Genomic DNA, 27,307 nt, shown 5'->3' with positions numbered 1-27,307 from the left:
GTAATAAAGAGCAAATGCAGGAAACTTCTTGGCTCACCTAAAACGTCTGGTAGGTGCTTCCCATCAGCAGATATGCAGAAACTCAGGTTGACGCTGTTTTGGACGGAGGGGACAAGGACATGATGAGGGAAGCATATTAGTCGATGGCAGAGATTCAGTTTAAACAAAGCGCACACAGAAGACACCTCACTTGCCCTCGCCTGTTCCCCTCCACTTTCTCTCCTGCTCTACTTCTCTAGTGTCAGCTCCTTACACGGCTCATGTTACAAGACACAGGGCGTAATGGGAATACAATGATTAATATGAAGAAAAAAAAAAGCCAAATGCTCGGAGACACGCTGGCAGATAAACCGTTGCGTCTCCGTTTTCCAGCCGGCGACCACGCCGCACACAAAGGAATAGCCGAGTTAAGAAAGGGTGAAATTGGGCAACGACTCGGGTTACAGTGCTGACCAGTCAATGGCTGTCTATATAAGCCTTTAGCTCGCTCCCATGACATCAGCCTGCACAACACTGTCCAAAATCCTGCAACCCCCCCAATACCCATAGTCCCTTTTACTAGTAAAGTAGCAGAAACTGGGAGAGTTGGGAAAACAAAAGCAAGAGTGTGTCGGGGAAAAGAACCCAGGAAATGGAAGAGAAGTGGAAAAACGAGACAGAAAGACACAAAGAATACAAGGACTCCATTTGAGTAGTTGTACAAACGTTGTGTACTCCTGTGTCGGTCTGTCTCCGCACAGCTGTGTGCGCACGCTCACACAGTCTACGTGTCCTGATGTTTCCCAGCTGTGTTCCACCACCAAACAATATCTCATTCAAAGCAACTCCGAAAAAACCTTACCGCCCCTCCCCACCCACACTCCCTCCCATTATCCCCAGTGCTCTCCTGGCACCCCCCACACCAAAAAACTCCTCATCACCAGGCAACGTAGCATAATCAAGACAAATGTGTATACAAGAGTTTCCTTTATGGATCAGGATCTGGAGAAGGGGAGGGGGGGGGGGCGGACACATGAGCACAGTGTCAACCATGTTGAGCAGCGAGCAACAGTCATCTGTTTCCTCTCCCCTCTTCTGGAATCACACACTGTGCCCATTTGGGGGAAGCCAAAAGACACGGGGCCGACAATGCTGCCATTCAGCAGGTTACGTCTCTGCGCCTCAACAGAAACATTGTGATATGAGGACATTTTGGAATATAGGTCAGATAAGAGCAAATGAATAACGTGACTGCGGATGGAAAGGAAATTCCTTATCGGAGCTTCCTGCCAGGATAGCAGTGTTTGTGTATTTGGGGGGGGGCTGATCTTTTTGCAGTTGGATAAAACAAATACAGAGTGGTGGGTAGCGACCACTCACCAGGAAACAGGGACGCTGGTGTTTCCGCTGGTGACAATGCAGTTCTTCTCCTCTGGGTTGATCATGGTGGGGTAGATGGTCAGAGAGGCACTGGTGTTCACTATGGGCCGAGATCTGTGGGTAACGGAGAGGTCAAAGAGTTCATTTCCATATTTCCTGCATGTCAATTCCCTTCCTGAAGGTGAGATGAGCAGATAGATGCCACTCTCTCATCCTGAACCCCATCACATCTGTTTTTAAACAGATTAATAATAATAATAATAGATACCACATATTAATAAGAATGAACTTTAGAGGTGCTGCTAAAACCAGGTTAGCTGTTTTCCCGTTTCAAGTCTAACTAAGCTTAGTTAAGATCCTAGTTTGGAAGCACAGTTTAAACTATATATATAAACATACAGTATATAGTTCAATCAACATACCTATAGAGAACTGCTTTATCGACACCAAAAGCTCCAACGATGAGATCTGAGGAGACAAAAGAAAAGAATTAGAAAATGTAGAAACAAAAAAAGGTTAAAAAAGGTCTTTTATCGTCATAAAAAACTTCTGGAGTCCCTCACCAGGGTATCCATTCATGTCCAGGTCCTTAGCGCCTCTGAGAGCGAACCCAAAGCTGGCGGGAATCATTCCAGCAGCCCACTGGCCGACGATCACCTGAGATGGCTTATCCCTGAGTCCTTCTGAGTATCCGTTAAAGATGTAGACCAGTCCCCGCCGGTCGTCCCCTCCAAACGGACAGCTAATGGCCACGTCTGCAAAAGCACAAAGGTTCAGGAAACGCATTCGATTTTTAAATTTAGATTTCATGGATCTACCACATGTCTAAGATGTAAAGATCTTTGTTGAGATCTTTCTCCTGTGGAAAAATACTAATGGCAAAATCAGGTTGATCAAAAAAAAAAATATCCTGACCTTTTCCTTTCAGTAAAAATGAATTCACATGCAAGAAGTTATATAAAAGAGCAAATTGGTCATGATTCTAATTTGATTTGTTTCATAAATTCAATCAGTCCCTCGTTGTCCTCACCATTGAAACCATCCTGGTTCAGGTCTCCTAGTGGTGCAATGGTGCTGCCGAATCTCCCAAACGCCTCTGTGCCGGTGATGTGCGGCAGCTGCAGCTCCAGGCTCAGGGGCCCACGCTGCAGGTAGACATAGACCCGGCCCATCTCCTCCAGGCGGCCGTCAGAGCCCCGCACCATGAACATGGGAGCTCCCACCAGTAGGTCAGTCATCCTGGAAACCACAGAGGAAGATCCCACAAACTCATTAAGGATCGGACACATGGTTCCGGCTGTAATGAGTTGTTGGTGGTATCCAATCTGGATTCAATCGACTCGTTATTTTTAGAAAGACACAGAGGGTGAGAAAAACCGGCCCAGGGGCGACTCACCCGTCGCTGTTGATGTCAGTCGTTGCCACTGCGTAGCCGAAATATGACCCCATCTGAAAATAAAGGTATTTCCTTGACTTTAGCAAATGAAAAGGTATTAACATCATAAAGTATAGTCACGTTGGTGTGATCTTCAGACGTGCTTTCTGCATTACTAGAATACAGAAAAGCTGGAAGGAAACATAAAGGCCTGATGGGTTTTACAGGTTGGCCCCAGCTTGGTTCTGTGTCTGTTCCAGCTCTGTCATGAACGCTGTAAAGAACGCTGTAGAAGCAGCGTGCTCTGCAACAGATTCACTCCTGATCTTTATTTATCCAGCTGGGTAAATCATGATTGTTCAAACAAGCTCAGTGCTTCTCTATCCCCAGACTCATTTGTACAAAATTACCATCTGCATGTTCGCCCCCAAAAAACCCGAGGTTCACTGCAAACCACGAAAGAGACCAAAGTCGAGTTCAGAGAGCGAGGCAAAGGAAATTCATTTCGCTTAAACCGACTCAACAAATTAAGAGCTCTCAGGAGGAGTCGAGCAAAGAAAACACAAAGGGACTGAAGCATGAAGGAGAAGATGGAGGAGTTCTCAGACTCACCTGCTCGCCAGTGTAGTTAATCATGGCCTTCAGATCTGTACCATTCAGAATACACACCTGCAAGACAGCAGCCACATGTGGTGAACATCTTTTTTATTGGTTCTAATATAAGCACAGTCTCTGGTATGGAATTCGCTGCACTAATAATTCCCACTGTGATCACACCAGTAAGGCTGCTTTCAAACTTTTTATTTTCCTGCATCGGTCCCAAGTCTAAAGCCCAGGTCTCCCATTCTAAAAGGACCCAAACGAAAGCCAAAAAACTGTGATGATGGAGCTTTCTTACCGAACCATAAAGCATGAGTCCTTTTGGAACACCGGCCACAAAATCTGAAAGGTGCACAGAGAGATGAAGCAAAGATTTAGGAGGGAAAACACACGGCACAGAATTCCTGTAGTGATGACATTTCCAGCTCAATAATCATGTAAAATACTGCAAATGACTTCGGTTTGTGTTTACTCCAACTGTAATATTTGCATTGCTGTGTAACTCCATAATTTATGGACTTACCTTCCACTTGATCACCACTGAATTCCCCAACAGCAACAGAGTAGCCTGTAAAAAGCAGAAGGAGCACAGAGGTCATCTTCAGCTTGCAAGGCAAACACGTCGAGGAGAATGTGAATGTGGATTTATCTCTTACCCTGGTAGCTGTCGTCATGTTCGGAGTGGACCTGTTTGGTCTGGATCTGACCCTCCACAGACTGCATGAAGTAACCTGGGTAGTAAGCTTTGATAATGTCCTCCTTGGCTGCAGAAATCACCTGACCTAGAGTACAGAAAACAGAAAGTATGAATGTGTAAATAGACTTGGAAATAGACATACATTTTCAAAACGCTGGTTAGCGTGTCTGACTTACCTTGCCAGAAGTAGCTGCCCGGCCCCCCCAACACCACTTTGCCATCCTGAAAGATTAGAGAAAGAAATCCAGCAAATTACTAAAATGACAAGAAAAGACGATATTGTCCTGGGTTTCTGTGATTATCTCTAGAGACAGATTCTACATGTAAATATGAATAATCTGTGGGTGAGGGACCAGTTTTTTGGGGTTGAAAGCCTTCTGGTTTTTGTTTTTAGCTTGGTTGCCTTCAGGTAAAAACCCTGTGTGAGCAAAAGAGCTGTTAATGGAGATTAGCCTTAATGTCATTTGGAGCTAGAACACCTACGAAAAGTATCACTGTGTGTGTTTTGTGAGGAGAAACATTCAACTCATGAGATTAAAGAATCTAGTCGGACTGTAAAAAGTGATGGAGTCTGTTTCAAGATATCTGCTGTCAGCACCAGAAGCCACAAGATATTCTCCGTTGCCCGCAGAGGCTAATTTGTTGCCAGACGTTTGCAAACAGTAAGAATGTTCTTACCTTTGTGAAGTCGGCACTGAATCCTCCCTGGCAGTACCCTTGTCCCCCAGCTTCACTGATCTCTGAAAGAAGAAAAAAGATGCCTCATGAATTATTAAAAATGTTCCCTCATCGATCTCCCATGTAGAGGAAGGACAGCTGTCGACACTTCCAAGAGGAATCCCTGATCAATGTTTAAGCTCCGATTGGAGGAGGTGAGGCGTTACCTGTGCGACACGGAGCATACTCCACGAATTTGGTGAAATTGTGGACGGAGAGGTAGCAGGTTCCTGTAGCGTCAGATTGGGGGGTGTCTTTTTCAGTCCGCCAAGAATAGAGAGGGGCACAGGCCTGGGGTACACAGAGAGGGGAGGAAAGGGGGGGGGGGGAAGTCATGATAAATAGGGTGAGCTTTTAGGAGGGTGATGTTATTCCACTTGCAACAATACCCTGCTGAACTCAGGAGGACACCCGGGCTGGGGTCAGTGGTACATCTGGAGCAAGGTAACTGATAACTCAACCCAGGTCACTACCAGGGCCATCGGGCTAAACAACCGGCGGCTCTACTTTCATGTAATGGTGAGGGGGGCGCAGGGGGGGGGAACCAAACATTTCTTAATGATGAAAACTGTACAGTAGGAAGACAGTAACGTGAGACACAACTTTCTACAGAGGAGCGTCCACAGAGTTCCTCTTGAGACGTCTGTTCAGGTGGGAGGTTTCTCACAGCCGAGCGTCAGAGAGCAGACTTCAATGAGAGTCCTTATCATAACAAGTGGAGAGCAGCAGTGGAACCGAAACCCTAGTCCCTTCCCTTCCCTTCCCCATCCCCCAGAATCCTCCCTGCCAGGGTCCCCTTACCAGGATTGTGTCACCGTGGGAGCGCACGGTGGCGCCGAACCATTGGTGGGACTTGAAATCAACCTGTTGCTCTGAGTCCTGGATTGAAATAGTGCGATCCCCTGCAGGAGAAAAAAAAGACACAAGGAAAAATGACAATGAGTGATTTATAGCAGCTATGATAGAACATGCATTCCTTCAGCTGGACGTTCAGAATCCTAACACTGCCTTCCCCCCCGCCCCCTGCCTCCCCAAGTCCTTGGAAACATCTGGACAGTTGGAAGAGAGCAGGCTGTAAAAATGAAGTTTGACGATTTTCCATGCAAAGATCAGAGTGAGAATTTGAACAGATCGGTATTTGCTACACCGCCACGGCGAGGCAGATAGGGAGTTTGGACTGGCCGAGCTTAACCTCGGTGACCTTTCACTCTGTTTGACCACCTGGCCGCTCACGCTGATCTCCCTCCTCAACCGTATGACAGCAGCAGGTGACGGGACAGATGGTCGGAGGAGTCGGGTTTAAACGCAACTTTTTTGGAAGACAGATGTTACAACGGAGAACGAAATCCAAACAAATTGATTTGGCAGGGATGTTACGTCCCACGCCGCACCGAGGGCTGACATTTCAGTTGGCATTTGTGAGGGAAGTGCAAATGTGAGGGCTGAGGAACCACTCCTCCCTGACCTCTGTGCAGTCCTCACACACATTTCCCTTGCTAGACCTCCTGCAAACCACGGGTTGTGTTGCAAAAGAGCAGCGCAGCATCTCTCAGGGCCTGATACAAGAGATCGTGACCCGCGTGGATGTGAAGAAAGCAGGCCTCCTCTCTCCATGACCGCCCGCCCCTGGGTCTCTATTCCCAGCCAACTAGGCAGCCTGGAGCTGGGGGTGAAGGGGCTGCTCCTTGTCTTTATGGAAACAGCGGCGAGGCTGGGCTCCAAGGAAAACATACACACTCTGGCCTCAGCTTCCTCGTAGAGCAACCTCCCAGTAATCTCTGTTTAGACACACACTTCTCTCTCTCATTCCCTTTTTTCACTTTCGACATTATCTCCGTCGCTCTACTCATTTTTCTTACGCTATCTCGCCCCAAGTCTCCATGTCCAAACAACGCTTTCCCTCCTTTTTGCTTTCAGGGAGCTCGGCCTCCCCTCGCCCCAAGACGGTAAGCAGAGAGATTATAGGTTTTTAATAACCCGCCTGTATTTCTGCTTAATCTCCATGTCTGGGCTTTCCTGCTGAAGTTATTCATCGTGGTCCAACCAGAAGCCGGCCCTGCCCCCAACGCGGTGAGTCCATGTGTGAAAACAAGTGCTTTAGCCATACAGGCAATAACATGAGCAGTGCTTCAAACGGCTCCTTATAATCATGTTACCTTAACTTATCTACCTTAGCAGCGAGCTACACTTTCTCTTAAAGCATACACCTTTTTAATATTTTCCTAACTCAGGGGTCTTTGTTTGGACAAGGCTGATGTAAAGCTGCCGGTGAAAAGTAGAAGTTGAACAATGACGGTGCCGATATTCGGTCTTTGCAGCGATGCAACCAGGACTGGCAGCAGAAACGTCATCTTGTGATTCATACTGAGTTATTTGATATGTCACTATATAAAATCATGGGAGGGCAGTGATGTAATCGCCCAGAGTTGCTGAGCGTAGTTCTCACATGGCAGCATTCGTTCTAGCGTTGGATCTGTGTCACTCTAATGCAGCTGAAAAGCTCGGATTGTTGTCTGAAGGAGTCACGTGAAAACGCTCTGGGATGAAAACCCAGAGAAGAGAGGAAGCCAGAGACAACATGTCTTCTGACGGACGTTCCGTTGGGAGGCCGCTCAGCGCTGCGTGCCGATGGGACTCGGTGCCAGGGCCCCGTGGGACACAGCAGAGGAGCGTGGGGGTCTGGACTGCATCCATACACTCCCCCCCGCCTTTGAACTGTGTGTGAGAGGACAGCCATTAGCAGGGTTAGAGCCTCTCACATTGAGTGTGTGTGTGTGTCTGTGTATTTGTGTGTGTGTCAGTGGGGAAAGAGACAAATGGCCAAATTCACTCATCACATCAGCCGCCCCTGTGGGAGTACTGACAGCAGGAGACCAGAGTGGGACAGAGCGGAGGAACAGGGCTATGGTCCCCCCCCCCCTCCCCGCCCTTCCCTCTGGCCTTCTCACCCTCCCTCCCTTCCTCCCATCCTGTATGTGCCCCTCTCACACCCTCCCTACCGCCCTCGATACCCTCTCCTCCTCCTCCTCCCAGATCCATAGACAGCCTCTTATCTCAATGGAGGAGGAAGTGGATGGGAGGGGGCCTCTGGCCACTTTGACCCAATTAGGCCGGCTAATTAAGAGGGTCTGTGGCCCGCGGGTTCAGAGCTCAAACACACCGACAGATACTGAGGCCGACGACACCACTTTGTTTTAGCCATATATCAGATACCGATACTCCGGTGGAGGATAAAAGTAATGTGGCAGTACTCGTTTCTTCGAGCATCCGTAGTGGAAAAAGTTTTAAAAAATATGTAACCGCCAGCATCATCATTTAATGTTATTTTTTTATTGCTCTTGCTTTTACTATCCGGACTGGCAAAGAGAAGCGTCACAGCTACAGTAAATGAATTGCAGCAGTAAATATCATCCATTTAACAGCTGTTTGGCACCGGGCACATTTGCATGCAGATGTCTGTGTATTGAGTGTTCCTCCGCTGGGCCACGATCCAGATGTCGAACCAGCTCTGGCACTCTAATCAGCTGCTTCAAAGCTCTGTGTGAAAAAAAATAATATTTGAAGGACGCTGTCAGACAACCCGGGGGACTAACCTCCTCCATGACATCACTCCCTGTAGCCTCCAGCCAGCGCAGAGGGATGCGCAGCACATTTGTAATGTTGCAAGGAAAACAGTGTAAAAAAAAAGAAGGTATCAGGCCGCGGCGTCCAATGAAGGAACGCTGTTAAACCAGGCTTGTGAAACACTCAGTGGAATATTTCTCCCCACTGTACATCACGGATTGTAAATTTAAGTTGGCTCCTCACAACGCTAGCTTGTGATTTCTCACAGGAAAGACGCCAAAAAGTTGTGCGTTAAACGTCCCCGTACGTGCAAGAGTGTGCAAGTGTGTGTTTTCAGGGCATGTTCGATCTAAAAGACAAGTTACTACACAGTCTTTGTGTTTCCAAATTGCCCCTTTCCTCACTTCACCATTGTTCGGACCCGGCTGACAGACGCCCTGTCAACACCCTGAAATAAGAATCCACTCATTAGACCCTCGCGCACTTCCTCATGTTCCCCAAAGCTACTTTACCTACATCCGACCCAACTGGATCCTTTTTGTCAGCTGCTTCTCTTTGTCTGACATATTTGTTTATTGCTTGCTTATCTCACTAAAGTTCCTGGGCAGAGGCAAGACAAACACGACCTGGAGGAAGGAAGGAGTACCCATCAAAAAAAAAATACTCTTCAACAGCCCATTATCCTTTTCATCCCCAAAAAGCAGACACAAACAGGAAGGCAGGATCATCCCGAGTCCGGGAGCCATGTAGCCAACAACAGATCAGTGGAGTGGAACACTGACGCCCGATCCAGGTCTGCTGCTGACACAAGGAGCAGAAGGGAAATGCTCCGATGGCTTCACAAGTGAACAGAGCAGTGGAAAACAAAGCTCGGCCTTTTCAAGAGGGTTCAAACGGCATCTTCAGTTTCTCAACCTCTCAAACGACCATGTAATGAGACTGTATCCGGGTCTGATCGGTTGGATCAGAAGTCACAAAGAAAGTATTTGTGTGTTCATTGTCCTGAAGCACAATAAGAGTTAAATATAAAGCTTCTATTTCCAAGTGGCATTTAAAAACCCTGAAAGGTCAAACCCCCTCAACACCACATGAATCCACTGTTTGCCTGCGTGTCAAACTAGAGGCTTACCTTTCGTGTCGAAGTCGATGGTGTGACAATCCGTTTGGTTGTGGTTCCACGGACAGTAGAACACAGATCCTCCTTCTGTCACATTGACCTGCCTCGTGCTGGCCTTGGGAGCTCCTATCACCACGCTTGCACTGTGAGGGAAGAGACACAAAGAGAACACGTGCTGTGAATCAAACATTACAACACAAAGCCGGTTGCTTATAAAATCTGAACCTCTTCAAGAAACCATTGCTCAGCTTCGTTAGGTTGTTTGCCTAGCCTCAATTAAAACCTGCTTTCCACTCAACAGCTTCAAACATGATGCAGTTTGCACATTTTCCTGCTCAGCGAGCTTCAGTGGGACTCAGAAGCAGAACATTAAAACCGGCTGCAGCAGATATATTTTTTGCATAATCTCAAACAATGAACTGCTCCTCTGACATGTTGTGCACGGTTTATTCACAGACACACTCAGTGCAGTGCAGTCGGACACACATGGAGGCCCTGTGGGGCAGATTCAATAGGAAAACAAGAAAGCAGTCGGGCTAAGTGGAGTCACACTCTTGTTTCTACAGCTGTCACACTCAACATCCACGTCCTTGGAGCTGCTCTGTTACAGCTACAGGAAGGGCGACCAACCACTTCAACAGACACGTGAACCAGTGAGGTTACAGGTGCGTTTCAAGACTAAAAAACAAAGATGTACTTCCCAGATGAAGGAGAGGAAGGCAGACAGCGATTATACATTGATGCTGGGTATGGTTAAAAATCCCCCAGTGGATAATTTGACCGGAGCGGATTTTTTTGCCATTACTTCATTCTGGAACCACTTGACCAGACAAGCATCGCAGATACAGTCGCTGGCACTGATGTGGGTAAAGGAGGCATGGAACCACTGGGACCAGACATCGTCTAGGGGCCTCCAGGACAGGAAGAGCACACCCTTTCCTGTCCCAGATCTTCCAATGGGGCATGAAAGTTTACATTTCGGCTAGTTAGCATCCCGCCCCCGAGGGTGGTGACTCAGCGGTGTCCAGAGGAAGATGAACGAGCCACCATGAGTCCAACAGCTAAACCGTGTGATATTCCAAGACCCCGTAATCCACAACAGTTAATCCCACTGAACCAATCTATTACCTCGTATGACAAGACATCATGAGATGGCTTGTGGAAATAAAATGTTACAACAATGGCCCAGGGTTTGCTGGTGGTCAGGAGAAAGTTCTCACATCATCACATGATCCACGGTTTGTAAACCACACATCTGTGGGAGGACAAGGGCCCCAGAGAAGAAGGTATTACTTTAATATTACCCCGTCACCGTGGCCTCAATACCTCAGGAGAGATACAGTCTGAGGCCAATTCCAAATGTGGAACAGAAACTCCTGGTTTTTGTTGGAAGGGAGGAAGAGAAACAAACCGGTCTCACTTGGAAAGCAAGAGACAGTGTCCCCCCTTTTATTCCTGACCACATGTTCAGACGCATGCAGGAACATCCCAGCGGAGCAGCGGAGCTCCACCTGTACGATAATCTAAATCGCAGAGCGGCTTCCTTCAGCTCCGGGTCTTCTTCTTCTTTCTATCCCTGAACGTTGAAGCACAAACATCCAAGCAAACGAGAACTACTCAACAAATCAACAGACCACACTCTTAAAACGCTCATCACCTAAAAGCCCACGATATAATACATTCGAAGATGAATTTGCGAAGTCTTATTCAGCTGACGCTTCCATTTGTGAAATTCAAACGCTCATTTACGCAATAAACAGCTTGTTCACAATAACAAGGCCGAGGAAACTGGAGGCCGCAGCATCTTTTGTTTAATCTGATCTGAACCGAGGCCAGACAGAGTCGGCCATGGCGGCTTTTCAAAAAAGAAGAAACACAGGATATAACCAAACGAGCAGATCGTGCTTTAATCAGCGGCTCCGCGGTCGAGACAGATTTTCACTACCTTGCACAGACACATGCAGATGTGGGGAGACACGGTCACACACAAACGTGCGTTGATAGCGATCTGAAAGTGCTGTGAATGTGGAGGAATTAGCATTTAATGGGTCTCTATCTGGTGAGGATCAGTCGAGTTCTAGCTGGCATCCCCCCCCCACCACCACCCTTTCTCCTTATCTGCTGGCCAAGCACTGGAAAGGTAGAAGCTTTGGTATCATTAGCATTTAATGAAGCTCTAACCGCAGTCGACTGACTGCTGCATAACAAATTCCTTTGTAAAAGTAAGGCCTCCGGGGCTGGGTATGCAAATATATGCAATTAGAAGGGGGTGAGAAATACTCAGCTGTTCAGCTGAAGGACAGACGTGCTGGTCGGGTCGAGAACCAAGTGGGTCTCCAGACAAAAGGCTGTTGATGGTGGGAGTGAAATCAGCACCATGGCAGGTTTGATAGGGATCATGGCGGGGACAAGGAAAGCCTTACTGACAGATGTAGCTCAGTGTGTAAATGGAAAGGAATGGAGAGCACTTCTGATTCTCTCAGACGCACCAATACTCCAGCGCTGCTCGTGGGAATGTTTTGGCTACGAGAGAATCATACAAATCTCTTCTACATCTGAACGACTGCATACATCTGAAAACGCATCGATACTGTGGAAACGCTGCCTCGTCCCATTTCAGATTGAAATCTCCGGGACATAACGGGACGAAAACTGATATTGTTGACAACGATTTCATATCTTTGGTCACGACATAACCTTCTCTGATTTGTCAGGCTCCTATCACATGACCCCACGACCCACAACTGGCATTAGCCCCGGCCACCAGTGTGGAACATAGTGTGGACACCCAATTACAAGCATCGCTGAGCCTGTTGTCTTTGCTTAACAGCTGTTGTACTGTTAACATTCTGCATTTTAACAATGTGATTCCAGTGCACACCCCCGCATGTCCAGTGTACGTGAGGGGTCACATGATGTGTGTTTTTCAGGCGTGTCTGAGAATTGTTTTAGTTTGAAAACACCGGTTTCCATGAAACACATAGCGGCTGTGTCCTGACACTTTCCTAAATAGTTCACAGCCAAAAACACTGAAATGTTTTTGGCTGCTTGGGCTTGGTTGTCATGTTGCAACGGAAAAATAGCAAATGCATTACCCAAGACACTTGAGCAATATCCTCACAGGGGGGGGGGGAGTTGTGGCTCGAGAAGCATTAGTGGCTTCACCATGTCTCGCACGGTCGACCCCACCAGCTGCCGTTCTGCAGCCACTAATGACCTCCACCACCCGGCTCACAATTAAACATTAATTAAGCTACAGTAAGTGACTGGGGCTGCGAGTGAGGAATGTGTACACAACTGAGGAGGACTGCTTTTTTTTTCTACTTCTTATTTGAAGCTCAAGCAATCAAGAGGAGGAAATCCCTCAGCGCACCATAATTGCCAGACTCTAACCATATTTTATGTGGACTTGAGAAATTAGGGCCGATGCAGAGCCCTGGAACTTGCTGATGGGACGCTATGTTGAGTGGCCGAGGCTAATACGGTTTATGATGAGGTTACAGGAGGGGGCAAATTCTTCTGTTGCCCCCTCCTGTTCATACCCACACACACACACAGAAACACACATACACACACACACACACACACACACACACAAGTACACACACACCACTCCCTCGACGCCCCCATTCCACATTTAATAGTCTTCCACCCAGCTGCAAATGCTGATGTCACTTGAACACTATTATAAATGTTTCACGCTAGAAAGAGAGAGGGGGGGGGGGGGGAAGAAAAATCACATGCACATTTGTTCAGGCTGCCAGTGCCGGCTACAGTCACCATCTGCAGTCGTAAACACGGCTCAGGGAACGATACGGCACAGGCGCACAGGGAAAACGGCTGGTGGGGGGGGGTTAGGGTTCCGCAGCACCTGAGTACAACATGCACGCTGACCCATGGAGTTCACACGGAGCTATCAACACATGCTCAAACGCTGAAGTGGTTCCATATCAGTGAAAGGAACTCGGATGCAGGGACTTGATAGGAGCCACAGGCGGCTCTTGACCTTCACCGCTCTCCTTCCTGCAGAGGAGAGAGAGGACGCCGGAATAAAGTGAAATACACCCCCCCCCCCCCCCCCCCCCCCGGTTTGACTCTGAGGAATCACTTAAGCAGCAAAATTATATGACACCTGGATCGCTGAGAGTGGAAATGTGGAGCTGAACTGGTGATTTGACGTGTTCAGCAAATTAATGGACGGCTTGCGATGCAGGATGACATCATCCAACAGCGGCAATATTGACTTTTCAAAGCCTGCGTGGGCACTTAGAGTGAGATCAGCTGAAAGGCCGACATGAGAAGTGCAAGTGGTATGTGATGACTTATTCTAGACCACATGGAGCCACACCGACAGTCGCATGTCCTCCCTGAGCCAAGGCCAGACAGGAGCTGTTTGATTCCGTACGGCTGCCATATGGACACCCGTCTGCTCAAACACACAGACACACACACACACACACACACACACTGGGGTTCTCTGTGCTGCTGTCCAGGACACTGAAGATGATGAGAGTAGCAGTGCCTGCTGGGATGGCGTGTGCTGACTACAGACGGTCTACTGTGCTGAGCTGAAGCCACATTTTCAGATGGTACTGTATGATCTGTGTATCTTGCTGCTCGGGCCTGGAGCAAGTCACATATCTTAGAACAATTTATAGATTTGAATTCCCACAGGCCACGGTCGGTTTTAAAAGCAGATCTGAATCAGCATAAATAAAGCGTAGAATCTAATATAAATCTACATTCCCTTAGTGTCTAGTGTTAGAGCAACAGGTGGCTTTCAAAATAAAAGTGCTGCTAGCCTGGTTCGCCAAATACTGTTGTTTATCGTCACACAGTTTGGAGGTGAAGATTTTACATGACTCTGCAGCGGGGGTTCTGAGTTTGGTAAATGAATTAGAAAGTCGAGACCCCTGTGGATTCTGCACTCCTTGTTTTTCCAGCCTTTCAGCAAGTAGCCGTCCTTTTATAACTGTATTATATCATCGTATGTTTTACAGCTAATGTGTGAAAACCAGCAGCGGCTTTGTCAAAACCAACCAACCGTGTCGTGTCACTAAGAAAATAGAGTAAGCATCCTCCTGCTGCTGCTGTAGAATGACTTGTTTCCATGTGTTTTCTCATACAGAGCTTCTCCCCACCCCCCCCACCCCACCCCCCCCAGCCTCCCTAAAGTCCTCCTGCAGGGAGTTTAACGGCCGCTGGTTCACACCTCGCTCCACAATGCCCACGTCAGGGGGTCCGTACCTCTCACCTCCGTATAGAGAGGCTGTTGTATTAAATGCGCCGGTGGGGGGTTGACGCAGCTGTTCAGACACTTTGTCTGTGCACCCACAATCCCCAGCCGCACCCACACATGCATGCATACATACAAACACACATTCATGGAGGTCACATCTTATTTCCATCTCACATATGAGAAGTGATGCAAATTTGAATCTGAGCCAGTAGTGCGCCACTGGACCATGGCGTCATACGCTTACTGGTGTATAAAGAAAAGCCTTTATCAAGTTACCGTGGATGTGAGTCACTTTCTGACCCGGGGTTAAAACAAACCAGGCCTTCTGGCAGTCATAGATTAAATCTAGCAGAGTCTGAGTCAGGACGACCCTGACCGATGGGCCATTCCATTCCAAAGTAGACATGACGTCCTGCGGGCATTCCCAAACCAGTACTGCACTGGTGTGACAGCAGGGTTCACAGGCCCTTTAAAACTCACTGTCACCATCCACACTGACGTCTTCTTCAGGCAAAACCCACACAGGCTCTTTATTTAAAACCAGTGACAGTTAGACAGGCACTCCATGTTCGAGACAGACGCAGTGAAGCCATTCTAAGTTTATCCTTACTGACCTTTACAGCAACAGACACTTATGTTCCCAACCTACTGGCTCCTCTGAGCCTTCAGGGCGGCATACAAAATATGACAACAGATAATTGAAGCAGTCAATTAAAAAAGAAACAAATCTTAGTTGAAGTTCCTCAGATTAAAAACAGTCAACAATCGCTGCCATCAGAAAAAGATCCCTGTTGTCTGCAGGCAAATACAAGAACCTGGATGAAGCAACGCTCGTCCAAATATACAAGCTGCACTTTACAGCTCGAACACTTCAGGGGTCTGATCTCAGTAAAAGGACACCAATGAAAACAATAAGAGAAATGAGACTGATCATATATGGAGAGGGACCTCGCTGTTGACACAGAGTGAACACGGCTGGTTTAGTGGCCAGAGGAGACCCCGGGTCCAATGTCAATATTAGTTCAACCCTAACCCTGTTTGAGAGGGTAAACTTCAGGAGAGTGACCCACATGGACCGGCTGACCCCAGCATGTGCTCGTCATGGCCCAACCATCCGTACCAGGAACATACGACTCTCTCCATCAGACCATCCTCCATTGTTTCACATTGATGTAGATAGAAAAGTCTACGGGTGATTACATGTAAGTTTAACAAAATGCTGGGGGAGCTTTGAATCATATTTCATAACAACATAACCACCCTTCACTTTTCAGAGGCTGCCTCATCTTCTCATACTCACCAGGCGAGGTCTGTTATTATTTACAGCCCCCGACCTTTGACCCTTTCTATCTCGCTGTGATCCACTCCCTCATCCCTGCCTGGCACCGGAGGAAAGTCAGAGCAGAGTCAGTCAGTGTTTGATTATGAAGCGTTTGAAGGGAGACGGGGCTCTGCCCTGAATGCTGGGGAGGGTGTGAGTGACTGTTGACTTTACGCAGCTCATCATCTCTCAATGTGGAATAACACACACACACACACCAGAGGGGACCATATATCCTCTTGCCCTTCCTGTGAGCTTCTGACAGGGGCCGTCACGCGGTTCACAGACACTATCCTGGGGCGTTCTTCCACGGTGGGCCGTCTGCCAGTGTCCAAACTTAATTTCATTACGCCGGGCCGAAGGGCACGACAGACCCACACATACAAACTCAGTTGTCAAAGAGATGAATGTCGAAGCGGGAGAGAGGGGGCCTTTGTGTTTGCAGGCAGAGCCATCTATGGATGAGGGGAAATATTCTCCTCCCTTGTCTCTACATCTATATCTACCATCAGTCTCATTTCTGTCAAACAACACTGCGGTCTAACCTGTGATCCAGACAACAGTGTTTTAACTCATGGGGTCGGAGCCGAGCTCACAGCAGCTTCTCCCCCACCTCCCCGTGCATGTCTCCAAAGCGTGGGTCGAGATGATGTGGCAGCAAAACCCGCAGATAACAGAAACTCACCTCAGGACTCCCCTGATAGGTTTTCTAAGAAGCTGTGGATGAAACGTGTCACGTACATGCAGTGGGCAAGATAAAGCCACGATTCACCTTCTCGAAGCTGCTCTCTCGTACTTTGTTTTGTTTAACACATGACTTCTGAACACATATCATCCACGGGGGAAATTACAGGGCGGGAAGCTACATTTAGACGCTGTTCCTACTCTGCACATTCAAACCATTGTCTCATCTCCTCCTGTGTAAGTGTAGAAAAGTTCCCATTATGTCATTAGCAAGATGAGGTCCACTCCGCCTCATGCTTAATGGGACAAAGAGAGATGATGGGGGTGGTCGGAGGGAACGATGAATTAAAAAGCTCTGCAGAATGACATCAGCACGGGAGGAAGTGAGGAGGGGGATGCTGGAGAGAAAAGTGGGGTCCACGCACACGAGCCTCACATACTAAATCATACCGCTCTCTCCTGAAAGGCCCAGCTTCTCAGGCAAGAGACATGAAGAGCAATGGCTGCAGGCTTTTAAAGAGACAGTGGGGGCCAGGGGGAAGAGAGGGGGGGAAATCTCCCCATGTCTGAGAGGCTGTCGTCCAGGGAAGCAGGGAGGAGAAGCAGGGGGAAACCAGAGCTGCTGCTGGCGGCCCACTCGGCACAAAGCCCTTTCTCAGAGCCCAGCATGCCGGCTGGTTAAACGGTGGGCCCAGACACCGTTAGAGCAGACGGGGTCTCAGCCAGGAAGTCTGATCGTGTCTGAGAGGAACCTTGACTGCGGCCACAGAACCTTTTCTTAATGATTATTACGATTACAGGGTTGGGTCCACAACCCACCAGTCTACACAAATGCAAATCTGTCAGGGACTGGGTTAACCCATGCCTGGCTTTTCTTTCCCACTGTATCCCAGCTCCTACAAAGACAAACATGCTCCCAGGACAGTCAACATGTCTCACACTATTATATTCTCCTCAGACGGCCGGGGTATTAGACCTGACCACAGGCATGTCACGCATGATGTAAAGTCCAAAAACTGACTGGTGCCAAAATCTCTTGAGGAAGAATGCTTGGGCTTGTAGCAGCACACTGAGTGTTACAGGGATCCCAGCTCCACTGGGCCAGAAACCATCACAATCAGCAGCGACTTCTCATTCCAGTAAGATGTGACTGCTGTGGGTTCCAGTCAAGGGGCGAGCGAGGGGAAGATTAAGAGGTCAGAATTATGTCGTTTTCGAAAATTGGATTAGGATTTGAGGGTCTGTTCCTAAAGTGTCTCTAAGTTCCTCCTTTACCCTGATGAAACAGACACTCTTGTCTATTGGCATTACCCCGGCTTTCATGTAGGAGTCATCCAGAACATAAATGCAATTTCCTCTATATATCCAATTACAGTGGGTTACACTCCCTGTGCGTAAAGAATGCTTCCAAAAGGCAGAGTAAACACTCAAAACCCTGATTTACTGTCCGAGTGAAAAGACCATCTCGTCCTTTTCCTATTGGAAAGTTGCTCTGTAACTTTAACAGGGGGGATTTGTGGATGTTCTGATATAAACCAATGGAAAGTTTCACACTCATGTACAACCGGGTACGAGGAGCCCAGATGGATTCATAAACATCTGGGCTTTATGAATCCCATAAAGCCCAGATGTCATCATAAACAAATCTCTTCTGTTGGAGCTCGATGCCGAGACACTCTTCTTACAAGCAACCTTTATATTAGCCGTGCGTAAAAGAAACTCACCTGGAGGAATTGGCCAAATAAAAGTCCACGGCGTATCCGAAGTAGCTCCCCGGAGCTCCGCTGTAAACAGCTGGATTCTCCACGTCCAAGTTAAACGCGTCGCAGGCGGAGAGGGTGAGCGAGAGCCCGACGATACACAGCAGCGAGCGGGAGAGACGCGCCGCCATCCTCGGCGTCTTTGCGCAAAACCGTTCCAATCCCATTTCTGCGAATAAATTAATCCACTAAAAGTTTGCTTTGTAAAACAAACAAAATTAGAGGGAGGGGGAACGGTCCCAGTGTCCACGCTCTGGAGTTCCACAGATCAGACCTGAGAACAGTGGTGGAGTGTGACTACAAACTGCATCCCTGTGAGTCTGGCCCAGTGTCTCATTAACGCTCCGTCAGCTCCTCTGTGCGTCCTCACTGTGCCTCTGGCTCCGTGCGTCTCTCAGGGCGCACGCCTCCTCCGCTCCCCTAAACGGCATACACGGAGCAGGGAGTTCCCACAGCCGTGACAGAGTTTGGGGAGAGGAGGAGCCTGTGATTCCCTGAAAGGAAGAAAAAAACTTTGCAGAGGGGCTCTTCTCATGCATTATCTCAGACTGTGTGTTTAGAAACGAGGGTAAAACACATTTGCAGTTTTAATTTCCAAGGCTTTCTTATCTGCACCACTGAGATGATTAACCAAAGGAAAACATTGGAATCCATAACCCTTCTTTTGGTTTTATCTCCCAGTTATCTTGACCCTCCCACTGAGAATGAGTGGTGTTAGGAGATGATGGAAAGTTCAATGAACCTCCACATGTCCAACCAATAGCTGTTTAAAGGCCTCTGCTGTCCATGGTTTGATAATCGTGTGGATCTCTCTCCCTTGAGGTTCCATTCACTGATAAGTCAGGAATTCAAACTGTGGTGAAGCGCTGTCTGTCCTTTGTATCCACTGATAGCACCAACCCCAACTTTGTGTTTATTAACTAGAAAGGCAGCAGAGCACATTCCCTACGAAGTTAAATTCGAAACAGGCTGCACCAAATTTCACACACTCATCAGTTTCCCTAAATGTGCCAGATTCTTCTCATCAAGATTCCACCAACGATTCCCTCGGGAAATGTTGAAAAACGCCCTTTCTCACAAGGTTGAAGACATTTCAGAAAAACATTTTGGGTCCATAACGAATTTTCCTGGGTTCTTCCCTGACATCCCCTTCCACCCAAGAGTCAAGAAAATCTGTGAAGTGTAATCTTAGAAGCAAACAAACCCACCAACGCACAAATGGACACTTCATGGCGTAGGTAATAATAACACAAACAATAATGATAATAACAGAGTTCGGTGTTTATATTTTGATATTCACCGGGAATATCATCCGCCTCAAATACACGACCCCGAATGTGGAACAACAAAGCCGCAACTTATCTGCTCCACTCTAATTATACCTTCATCACGCTCCCTTGGGACTAAATGTGTGATCCACATGTATTTCTATCTAATTACAGCGTCGCATCTGATTCGGGCACACACTATGTGTTCCCGCGGCGGTGATGCTGTGGGAGGATTTGGTGCTCCTGCCTCTGGGTCACACCAGAGCAGGGAAAGTGGTTGAGGGCCGTGAAAAGCAACTGCTCGACTAGAAACCGAGACCTTTAATAAACCCGTCCAGACCCGGCTGGAATTAGTGACTGTTGGTTTAGCTGATTCACTCGAGGCCTCTGGGATTGAACACGGGGGCCAAATTTGGCTCGGTCGCAGCAGCAACGTGAACTCTCTCTGTCGAGTGCTGCTCGTATTTATATCCGACAAAGGGGAGCAAGGTTTCACCAGACTGATGGGAGGGATCCAGGGGGGGGGGGGGGGGGGGGGGGGGGGTTCACAGCTGTTGGGGGCACTTGATGGTTCAGAGCCCTAATCCTGGACGGGCCTCATGCTGTTTTTAGGCCGCGTCGGGATGAGACTGTAGATGAATGACACCCAGAGTCGGTGGTTTGCATGGAGCCATCAAAAGGACTCGGACGCCAAACTTTCCCACTGAAGTTATGAATTTTAGTCTTTCAGTCCTTTGCAAACTCTGAAAGTCGTAAAAATAGAGATAAGTTGAAATGATTTCCCGGGACACTTTTTGTTTCTGTATCTTCTGGATCACCCTGAGCTTATCTACACACACACCAGTGATCTCATGCATGAAGTCATCGGGGGGGGGGGGGCGTGTGAGGTGAGGTATCAGCTCTTCGTCACTGTCTTCCTCGGCGTCTGTCTAACAGTACAGCACAGCTCTTGTGTTATCTGCCCGACCTCTCACAGGATCAGACCAGGAGACAGGAGAAATATTTTACTCTCAACTCTCTATCTCTCTCTCTCTCTCTCTCTCTCTCTCTCTCTCTCTCTCTCTCTATCTCACTCTCTCTCTCTCTCTCTCTCTCTCTCTCTCTCTCTCTATCTCACTCTCTCTCTCTCTCTCTCTCAATCTCTATCTCTCTCCTGGTGTGTGTGTGTCGTCCAGTAGGAAGTGAAACTACGAGCCGGTGTGTCCGCCCTAGTGAACGTGTCGCGTTAGGCATATCTGGAGTGTGTGAGGCCAGAGCTCGTTCTGCTGGCGAATGGAATAGTATTTTCCATCTCGCTGCTCCAACCGTAATTTCCGCTGAAAACAGGGTGGTGGTGGGGGGGGGGGGGGGATCTCTTGCAATGCCTCTGCTTTGACATCATCATTCAGCCGCTATGGCAACAGATCTGAGGTGCAGCAAAACACGATGGGAGCATTTCACTGGACTCCGTCTCTTTTAAATATAGACCTGACACATTGGCACCTCTGCAAGACCGGTCATATATGTGGTTCATGCAAACACACAAAGACACACACACACACACGGACACGGACATGGCCTGCTCTTTGGTTACCGAGCATGTTTTCTGCTGCAGTTGGAGCAAATTATTAATAGCACTTGCTGAGGGCCACATTATCTTCACACAGTAATGTTACGATACCAAGGTGTGAAGGACTCACACAGCTTCCTCCATTTCTTCATGTCAGTCAAACAGAAGTCGGCCAACTGCAAATGTGTTAAATAGAATTATCTAGACATTTTTTGGGGGGGGGAAATGCTGATTAATTTCCCGTTCCTGTGTAGATTATCTCCGTTTGTGATCTCACATGAACTTCTGTAAACTTTCTGCTGTCTTTCTACTTAAGAACTCCAGAAGCTCTCACTGGGACATGTGCGTTCACACTCCTCTGGAGAAACTGAGGAGGATCTTCTGAGTTCAGAGCTCGTCTGGAAGCATCTTAAAGAGCTCCTTAATCCCAGAGGCACCGGCCTCCTCCCCGCCCGTCTCTTTTCTCTTTGTAGCACAAACAGTGGGCCTACACTGGTGGGCTCCCGGGGGGGGCTGCCATTAGGCAACTGTTGGCCTTTTAAGTAGCAGGATAAACACAACTTTACCACTCGGGAACAGACAGCAAATAAAGGACACAACAGGCAACTGGATTGTTTGTACACACACGAGTCACCAGTCACACCAATCGGGCGAATTCAGCTGCTGTTTGTTCCTTGAGGGCAGTTTGCCAGCTCCTCTCGGGTTTTGTGTTCAATTTAGCTGTTGATAAGAAGTCTGGTAGAACAAAGCAACTGGGGTTAATGAAGGGAAATGTGGTATCTGAAAAACCAAGGGTCAGCTCATAACTGAGAGAAGAATGGCTTCTCTTGATCTTCCACTCACGTCTGAAACCTGCCCTTTCTTTTTGCCCATAGCAGAACAAACTCTCCTTCCTGCCTCCTTCTTCCCCTCTCCGTCTTTGCCCGACTGTACAAACGGAGCGATACACATCTTACCGGGGCAGGAAATTCCTCTGCGATGTAAAAAGCCAGCCTGTGCTTCCTGTTTCGCCGGGTCTACTCTTTGTGTCGGCACTCAAACACAAACTACATACGTGCACACACTTTGTTATCCCTGCTGTTTTCTGCAACATTCCCCACATTCAAGGAGGAAGGGGCGAGGGGTGAGGAGCTGTTGATGGCTCCAGCCGCTCCGCGACGTTCCCCACTGGATGACAGATTTGTCAGGAGTGGAAGTCGTGAGCTGGCCCGTGCTGCTGCTGAGTGGACCGGCCCATTGTTTCCAACACAAGCTCCTAGCAACCGAGAGCCGGAGTGAATCATGTGATAGTTTGAGACTGTTTAGAAAGTTCTCCCTGAGGGTTCTTCTACCAGGAGATCACCCGCCCCGCTGCAGCAGCATCGTGTGTGGGGAGCAGGATGATCCAGTGTCCGTTGTTTAGTTGCCTCATTAAAAACAACCACAAAACGCCTGAAAATGAGCAGTTGTGTGTTTTTATGTACATCTGCTAATCGGGGCTGAAGGAGCAGAACAGTAAAGCAGCAGCATGTGCGAGCTGCCGAATCCAAACGACCCCACCACCACCACCAGCACCAGCACCACCGGCTCCTTCACCATCGTTCCACAGTTCACAACACTCACAAGTGTCCCTGCACGGGGACTCCGACCTGCCTGCGTGTGCAGCTGGCTGCTCAGACCTGCCTCAATGAACTTGTTTTCTTAGAAACACATCGTTTTACGAGTAGGGATAAAATGCTTGACATCACTTAACGGCAGGTCAGTGTGACCCGGCTGACGAGGCAAGACAAGAAGTGAGCACTGAAGGTACAAGGAGCAAGAGAATCCTTTAAATAAACACTGGAGCTGGATCATAGAAGGGAATAGCTGCAGGTTATCATGATGGGAGGGTAATGAATAAACTGCACGGGGGTCTGATTCCATTACGAGATCTCGTGAACAGGGACGTTCAAGCTGAAAGATGAAGTTGAATCAGACGTGTGTTCACGGCCAGTCGTCCCGTTTTGCATTCAGGTCCCGTGTTCGGGGTCTCATGTTTTATCTGGATGGCCTATTTGTCTCTTGGAGTAATGGCGTGCCCCCCTGACCCCCGCCTGTGTTGTGCTATTGGGGCGGGCGTGCTGCGGGGCCTCTGCCCGGGCCTCGGATGGAAGGAATGTGGCTGTAAAACGTGTGGATCTGGGGGTACAGCAGGAGCGGGCCAGTGAATCAGTGGGATCACTGGAGAGCCTCGGGTTATTGTTTCACACACACACACACACACACGTATAACCGTTCACACATTCCCTCCAATTTGTCTCCGCTGGGTTCCCACACCCACTCCCCCTCGGTCGGAGATGTTTGACACAAAGCTAAACACAACAGACACACCCGGCTCCCCGTGGCAAAAGCAAACTGAGCTTCAAGTGAGAATAGACACGTAAACAACACAGTGTCTTCTTTTATTCACAGACGTAAATATAAACCCTTGTCTTTATTTAATCTAACTCCCTGATATTAATGTCGCAAAGACAGTCTGGCTGTGATTCAACCAGCGCTGTTTTAAACACACACACACACACACACACATATAAGATGTATGAGAAGGAGGAAACGATGATGACTGATGATACAAAGGCTTCACATGATGTCTAATCAGTGTTTTTGCAGTGTGGTTGATACTTATTGTGGATTTCTCGTTATCTCTTCCTTCCCCGTGGTCCAACTTGACATTTATCTCACATCACGCTACCGGCTTGTGATGAATCTTTTTTAGCTTTTTATTCAGGGTAAAGCTGCTGCAGCCACTTGCACTCCTTCATTGGCTTTGAGCAAAATACTCACATCAGTATAATAACATGCTCACGATCACACCACTACCATTTAGCTGTGTCCCAATTTAGGGACTGTATTTGAAGACCTGTTGCGTAGCAGTGGCACAACTATACTGTCCTATTTCGAAGGATCCATCAAACGAGCACTGATACATAATTCCTTTCCTCCCCGAGCAGTGAACGCTCTAATGGATGGATCCCTATTCGGTAAACCCTATCCCAGGATTCATTGCGTTTGGTTTGAAACTGTTTTTCAATGAGATGATGGTGGTGGCAAGCTAAACAACCAACCTTTCTAATGTATCAGGCTTCAACTTCAACAGCTAACGATACACATGTTAAAAACCAAGGGGCGTTAAATATTAATTGTGTTCAACTGTTGTCAACGTCCTCTGAACACGGCTGCAATGTTAATCTTGTTCGTTCGCCTGTTCACATGCTAGCATCTACTCGTAATCAATCACCTCTGCTCAGGCTGGTTTTAGTATTTGCTCATTAATCAATTGTTGGGTCCAACGATGGCTCCGTTTGAAAAGTGAAAGGGTTGTCTACCCAGAGTAGTTATGTTTCATCATGAGGTGACAAGAATTCAACCATCCAACTATTATTTATACCTCTATATCCTCTATACTTAACCCAAATTTCAGGGCTATCCATCCAAAAGCTGTTGTTGTTGATCTGAGTTACTGTCATTTTTTTATTCATTATCTGGGAACCATGAACACCTATTCAACTATTCATCATTCAGGTTATTTTAGTCTGGACTGGACTACATAACCTAAAACTATTAACATGTATTTATGACTCAGTTTAAAATGCGATTAGTCCCACTATCTGTCATCTGACAACTTCCTGGTCCATTGTGTGTTACTTCCTGTCCAGACACTGCTCAGCCGAGGCAGATGAACAACATCGTGGGTCCTTAACGATGTGGCGGCCCCAAAAGAATGTACCATACCTCGGCTGTGTCACTTTCTGTAAACAGCAAGAAACAATGTTTGGGATGGTGACTCACAATGCCCATTAAAGAGTTACACCTACCCCCCCGACTCCCTGTAATCTGTCCTGCTCCTCCTCCTTATAAGTCAATGTTGATATTAATGCTGTCCAGACCACCGAGGTGTCGCACTCAGTTGCGCGGCCTTATATAGAAGCCATCGGCGGTTTATGATCGGTGGTATCAGCTGGTGTGAACCAACATGCAGAGGGTGCGCTGTCATCTCGCTAATGTACCAGTCAGAGCCAGGTCACATGCAGAGGTGCTGGTGCTGGTGAAGCTCACTCCACTCCCTTATATGAGTAAGGGTCCCAGTCCACGCTGACGCAGGGTGAGGGGGTCCTGGGAAAATTATTGGCATTGGTATTAGCCTGTTTTTTTGGTGAAGGTAGAGATTGATGAAGGCCGTTAAAGCAGCACTGGGCTCGTAGCTTGTCCTCTGCGTGGATAAGGTTACATCCCAAACAAACCAGAGACACACAAGCAAACAGGGCAGAGGGGAAGTGAAGTGTCTCCTCTAATGAAGGGCTGCGAGGTCAGTAGCGTTATTATGGTTCAACTGCGGGTTTTCTTCTCCTCCTCTTGAAATCTGACTCATCCCTTAAAGGTTCATGACTTAAATAACCAAAAAGGATCTTCAACAAATCTCCACCTGTTCTCTGAGTTTATTTATTTGCTGACATGATTCAACCCTACGAGGCAGTACATGTTGTTCTCTGCAGATACTCGAACATATAACACGAACAAAACACTCATGAAACACAAGCCATAGCCGGTAGGAAAGAAACTATCAAGCAGGTATTTTTTTTATTGCTGTTGACTCCAGCTCTGGGACATCTCCATGGAAAATCTTTTATAGGCCTTTTATTTTTGCTTTGCGACAGTCGATAGAACTGAATCAGCAGCAGCTCGTGTGAGTCTGCTCTCTTTGCTGAGAGGAATCCACGACTCAATCAGCCTCTGGACTAAAAATAGATCCTGCATCTTTTCTTTTGGTCTGTTGAGGTAGATTTATCCAAATCCTCATTTAAAACTCAGAACTGGGTCGTATAGCTCTTATAACCCTTATGTGTGGATGATAACTGAATAGTTCTAGAAGTTATGAGACAGTTTAAAGCAGGAAAACTTCTCATAGTGAAAATTTGTTTATGTTAGTAAACAATTTGCTCCTATAGGTAACACACAAATTAATTGCAATGTTTTTTTAAATGATTCAATGTTACTTGTTAAGTTAAATCATCTTTAATAATTTGTGTGTTACCAATTTGAACACATTTTTTGTTTCTCCATCAATTTGATATTTACAGTGCAGATAAAAGTGTCTTTAGAAATTAATGATTCAGCCGACATCATCATTCCAGAGCGTCAGGGCTCCCGACTGCCGACCCTCTGGCCTCTTGAGTTTTCAGCCTGGTCTTAATGATGATAAACAGAAGAAGATCACAGACCTCTGCCTGAGGATCTAAAGGTAAACTAGCCAGTGACAGAATCTTGAAATCTATCCTAAAACATACTGGGAGTCAGTGGAACGGTAAGATTCTAAAACAAGAGCGATGTGATCCCGTCTGTTGGTTCTTGTTAAGCCCTGGCAGCTGAGCACTGGTTTGCAGTCGCTCAGTAAAAATCACATTAATCGAGTTACATCTCAACATGTTATACGGAACACATGCTGCATCATTAGCCATGTGCCATTTTCCCACAGTCAAACATTACAGCTAACAATCCCATTACCAGAATCCCAGTCTCCTTGCGTGTATGTGTGGACTAATTACACCGAATGTGCCGATGTCTCCATTTTGTGTATCTGCTCTTTCTGCGACCATGAAAAAAACAATGCAGAATTATTTCTGTTATTAGTACAAATTTACTTTAACGTGCTATTTGTGTTAAATGCATTATGTATTTTGTGGACCACTCTTAAAAGGTTGTGTAACACAGCTCGGGGCTTTGTGAAGGACCACCTATACCACAGCAGCAGTTTGCATCCTCCCTGTGGAGTGAATGTTAAAATACACATTTTGAACAACAGAGCTCCGATTTCACTGAAAACACATATAAACAGTGAGAAACAACCGGAAAACATCAACTGACCACAGACGTGTATCAGAGGTAGTTGTTTAATTATGGCCAATATTTCTGTAATGAGTGCAGTTTGAAAACATTTTCCTTTTTCTAACACGAACAGTGATCTCTCCTGGCTTGAGATGGTGTTTTCAAATAAGTTTCTTCCTTTCACTTTCTTTATTTGCTTTGTTTGACACCAGCACC

The 27,307-nt window shown here is 47.4% G+C and overlaps 1 protein-coding gene across 1 annotated transcript in view; it reads right to left on the bottom strand.

The window, feature by feature from the left end:
- itga5 (integrin, alpha 5 (fibronectin receptor, alpha polypeptide)) overlaps window positions 1–18,832 on the bottom strand; it is a 33,461-nt gene extending 14,629 nt beyond the window's left edge. Inside the window, exons 1-16 of the mRNA XM_062392045.1 lie at window positions 18,398–18,832; window positions 9,442–9,572; window positions 5,550–5,650; window positions 4,916–5,039; window positions 4,710–4,771; window positions 4,208–4,253; window positions 3,991–4,116; window positions 3,858–3,902; window positions 3,633–3,676; window positions 3,347–3,403; window positions 2,756–2,808; window positions 2,390–2,598; window positions 1,923–2,114; window positions 1,782–1,827; window positions 1,360–1,473; window positions 38–93 (exon numbers count right to left, since the gene is read on the bottom strand). Of these exons, the coding sequence (XP_062248029.1) occupies window positions 38–93; window positions 1,360–1,473; window positions 1,782–1,827; window positions 1,923–2,114; window positions 2,390–2,598; window positions 2,756–2,808; window positions 3,347–3,403; window positions 3,633–3,676; window positions 3,858–3,902; window positions 3,991–4,116; window positions 4,208–4,253; window positions 4,710–4,771; window positions 4,916–5,039; window positions 5,550–5,650; window positions 9,442–9,572; window positions 18,398–18,600 (1,609 nt within the window). The 5' untranslated portion in view covers window positions 18,601–18,832. The remainder of the gene's footprint in view (window positions 1–37; window positions 94–1,359; window positions 1,474–1,781; window positions 1,828–1,922; window positions 2,115–2,389; window positions 2,599–2,755; window positions 2,809–3,346; window positions 3,404–3,632; window positions 3,677–3,857; window positions 3,903–3,990; window positions 4,117–4,207; window positions 4,254–4,709; window positions 4,772–4,915; window positions 5,040–5,549; window positions 5,651–9,441; window positions 9,573–18,397) is intronic.
- Between the last annotated feature and the right edge of the window lie 8,475 nt (window positions 18,833–27,307).

The sequence above is a fragment of the Platichthys flesus genome, chromosome 7 (assembly GCF_949316205.1).
Source record: "Platichthys flesus chromosome 7, fPlaFle2.1, whole genome shotgun sequence".
In the NCBI taxonomy this organism is placed as follows: domain Eukaryota; kingdom Metazoa; phylum Chordata; class Actinopteri; order Pleuronectiformes; family Pleuronectidae; genus Platichthys; species Platichthys flesus.
The sequence above is the reverse complement of the archived record's forward strand: the minus strand, read 5'-3'. Positions and strand labels throughout refer to the sequence as shown.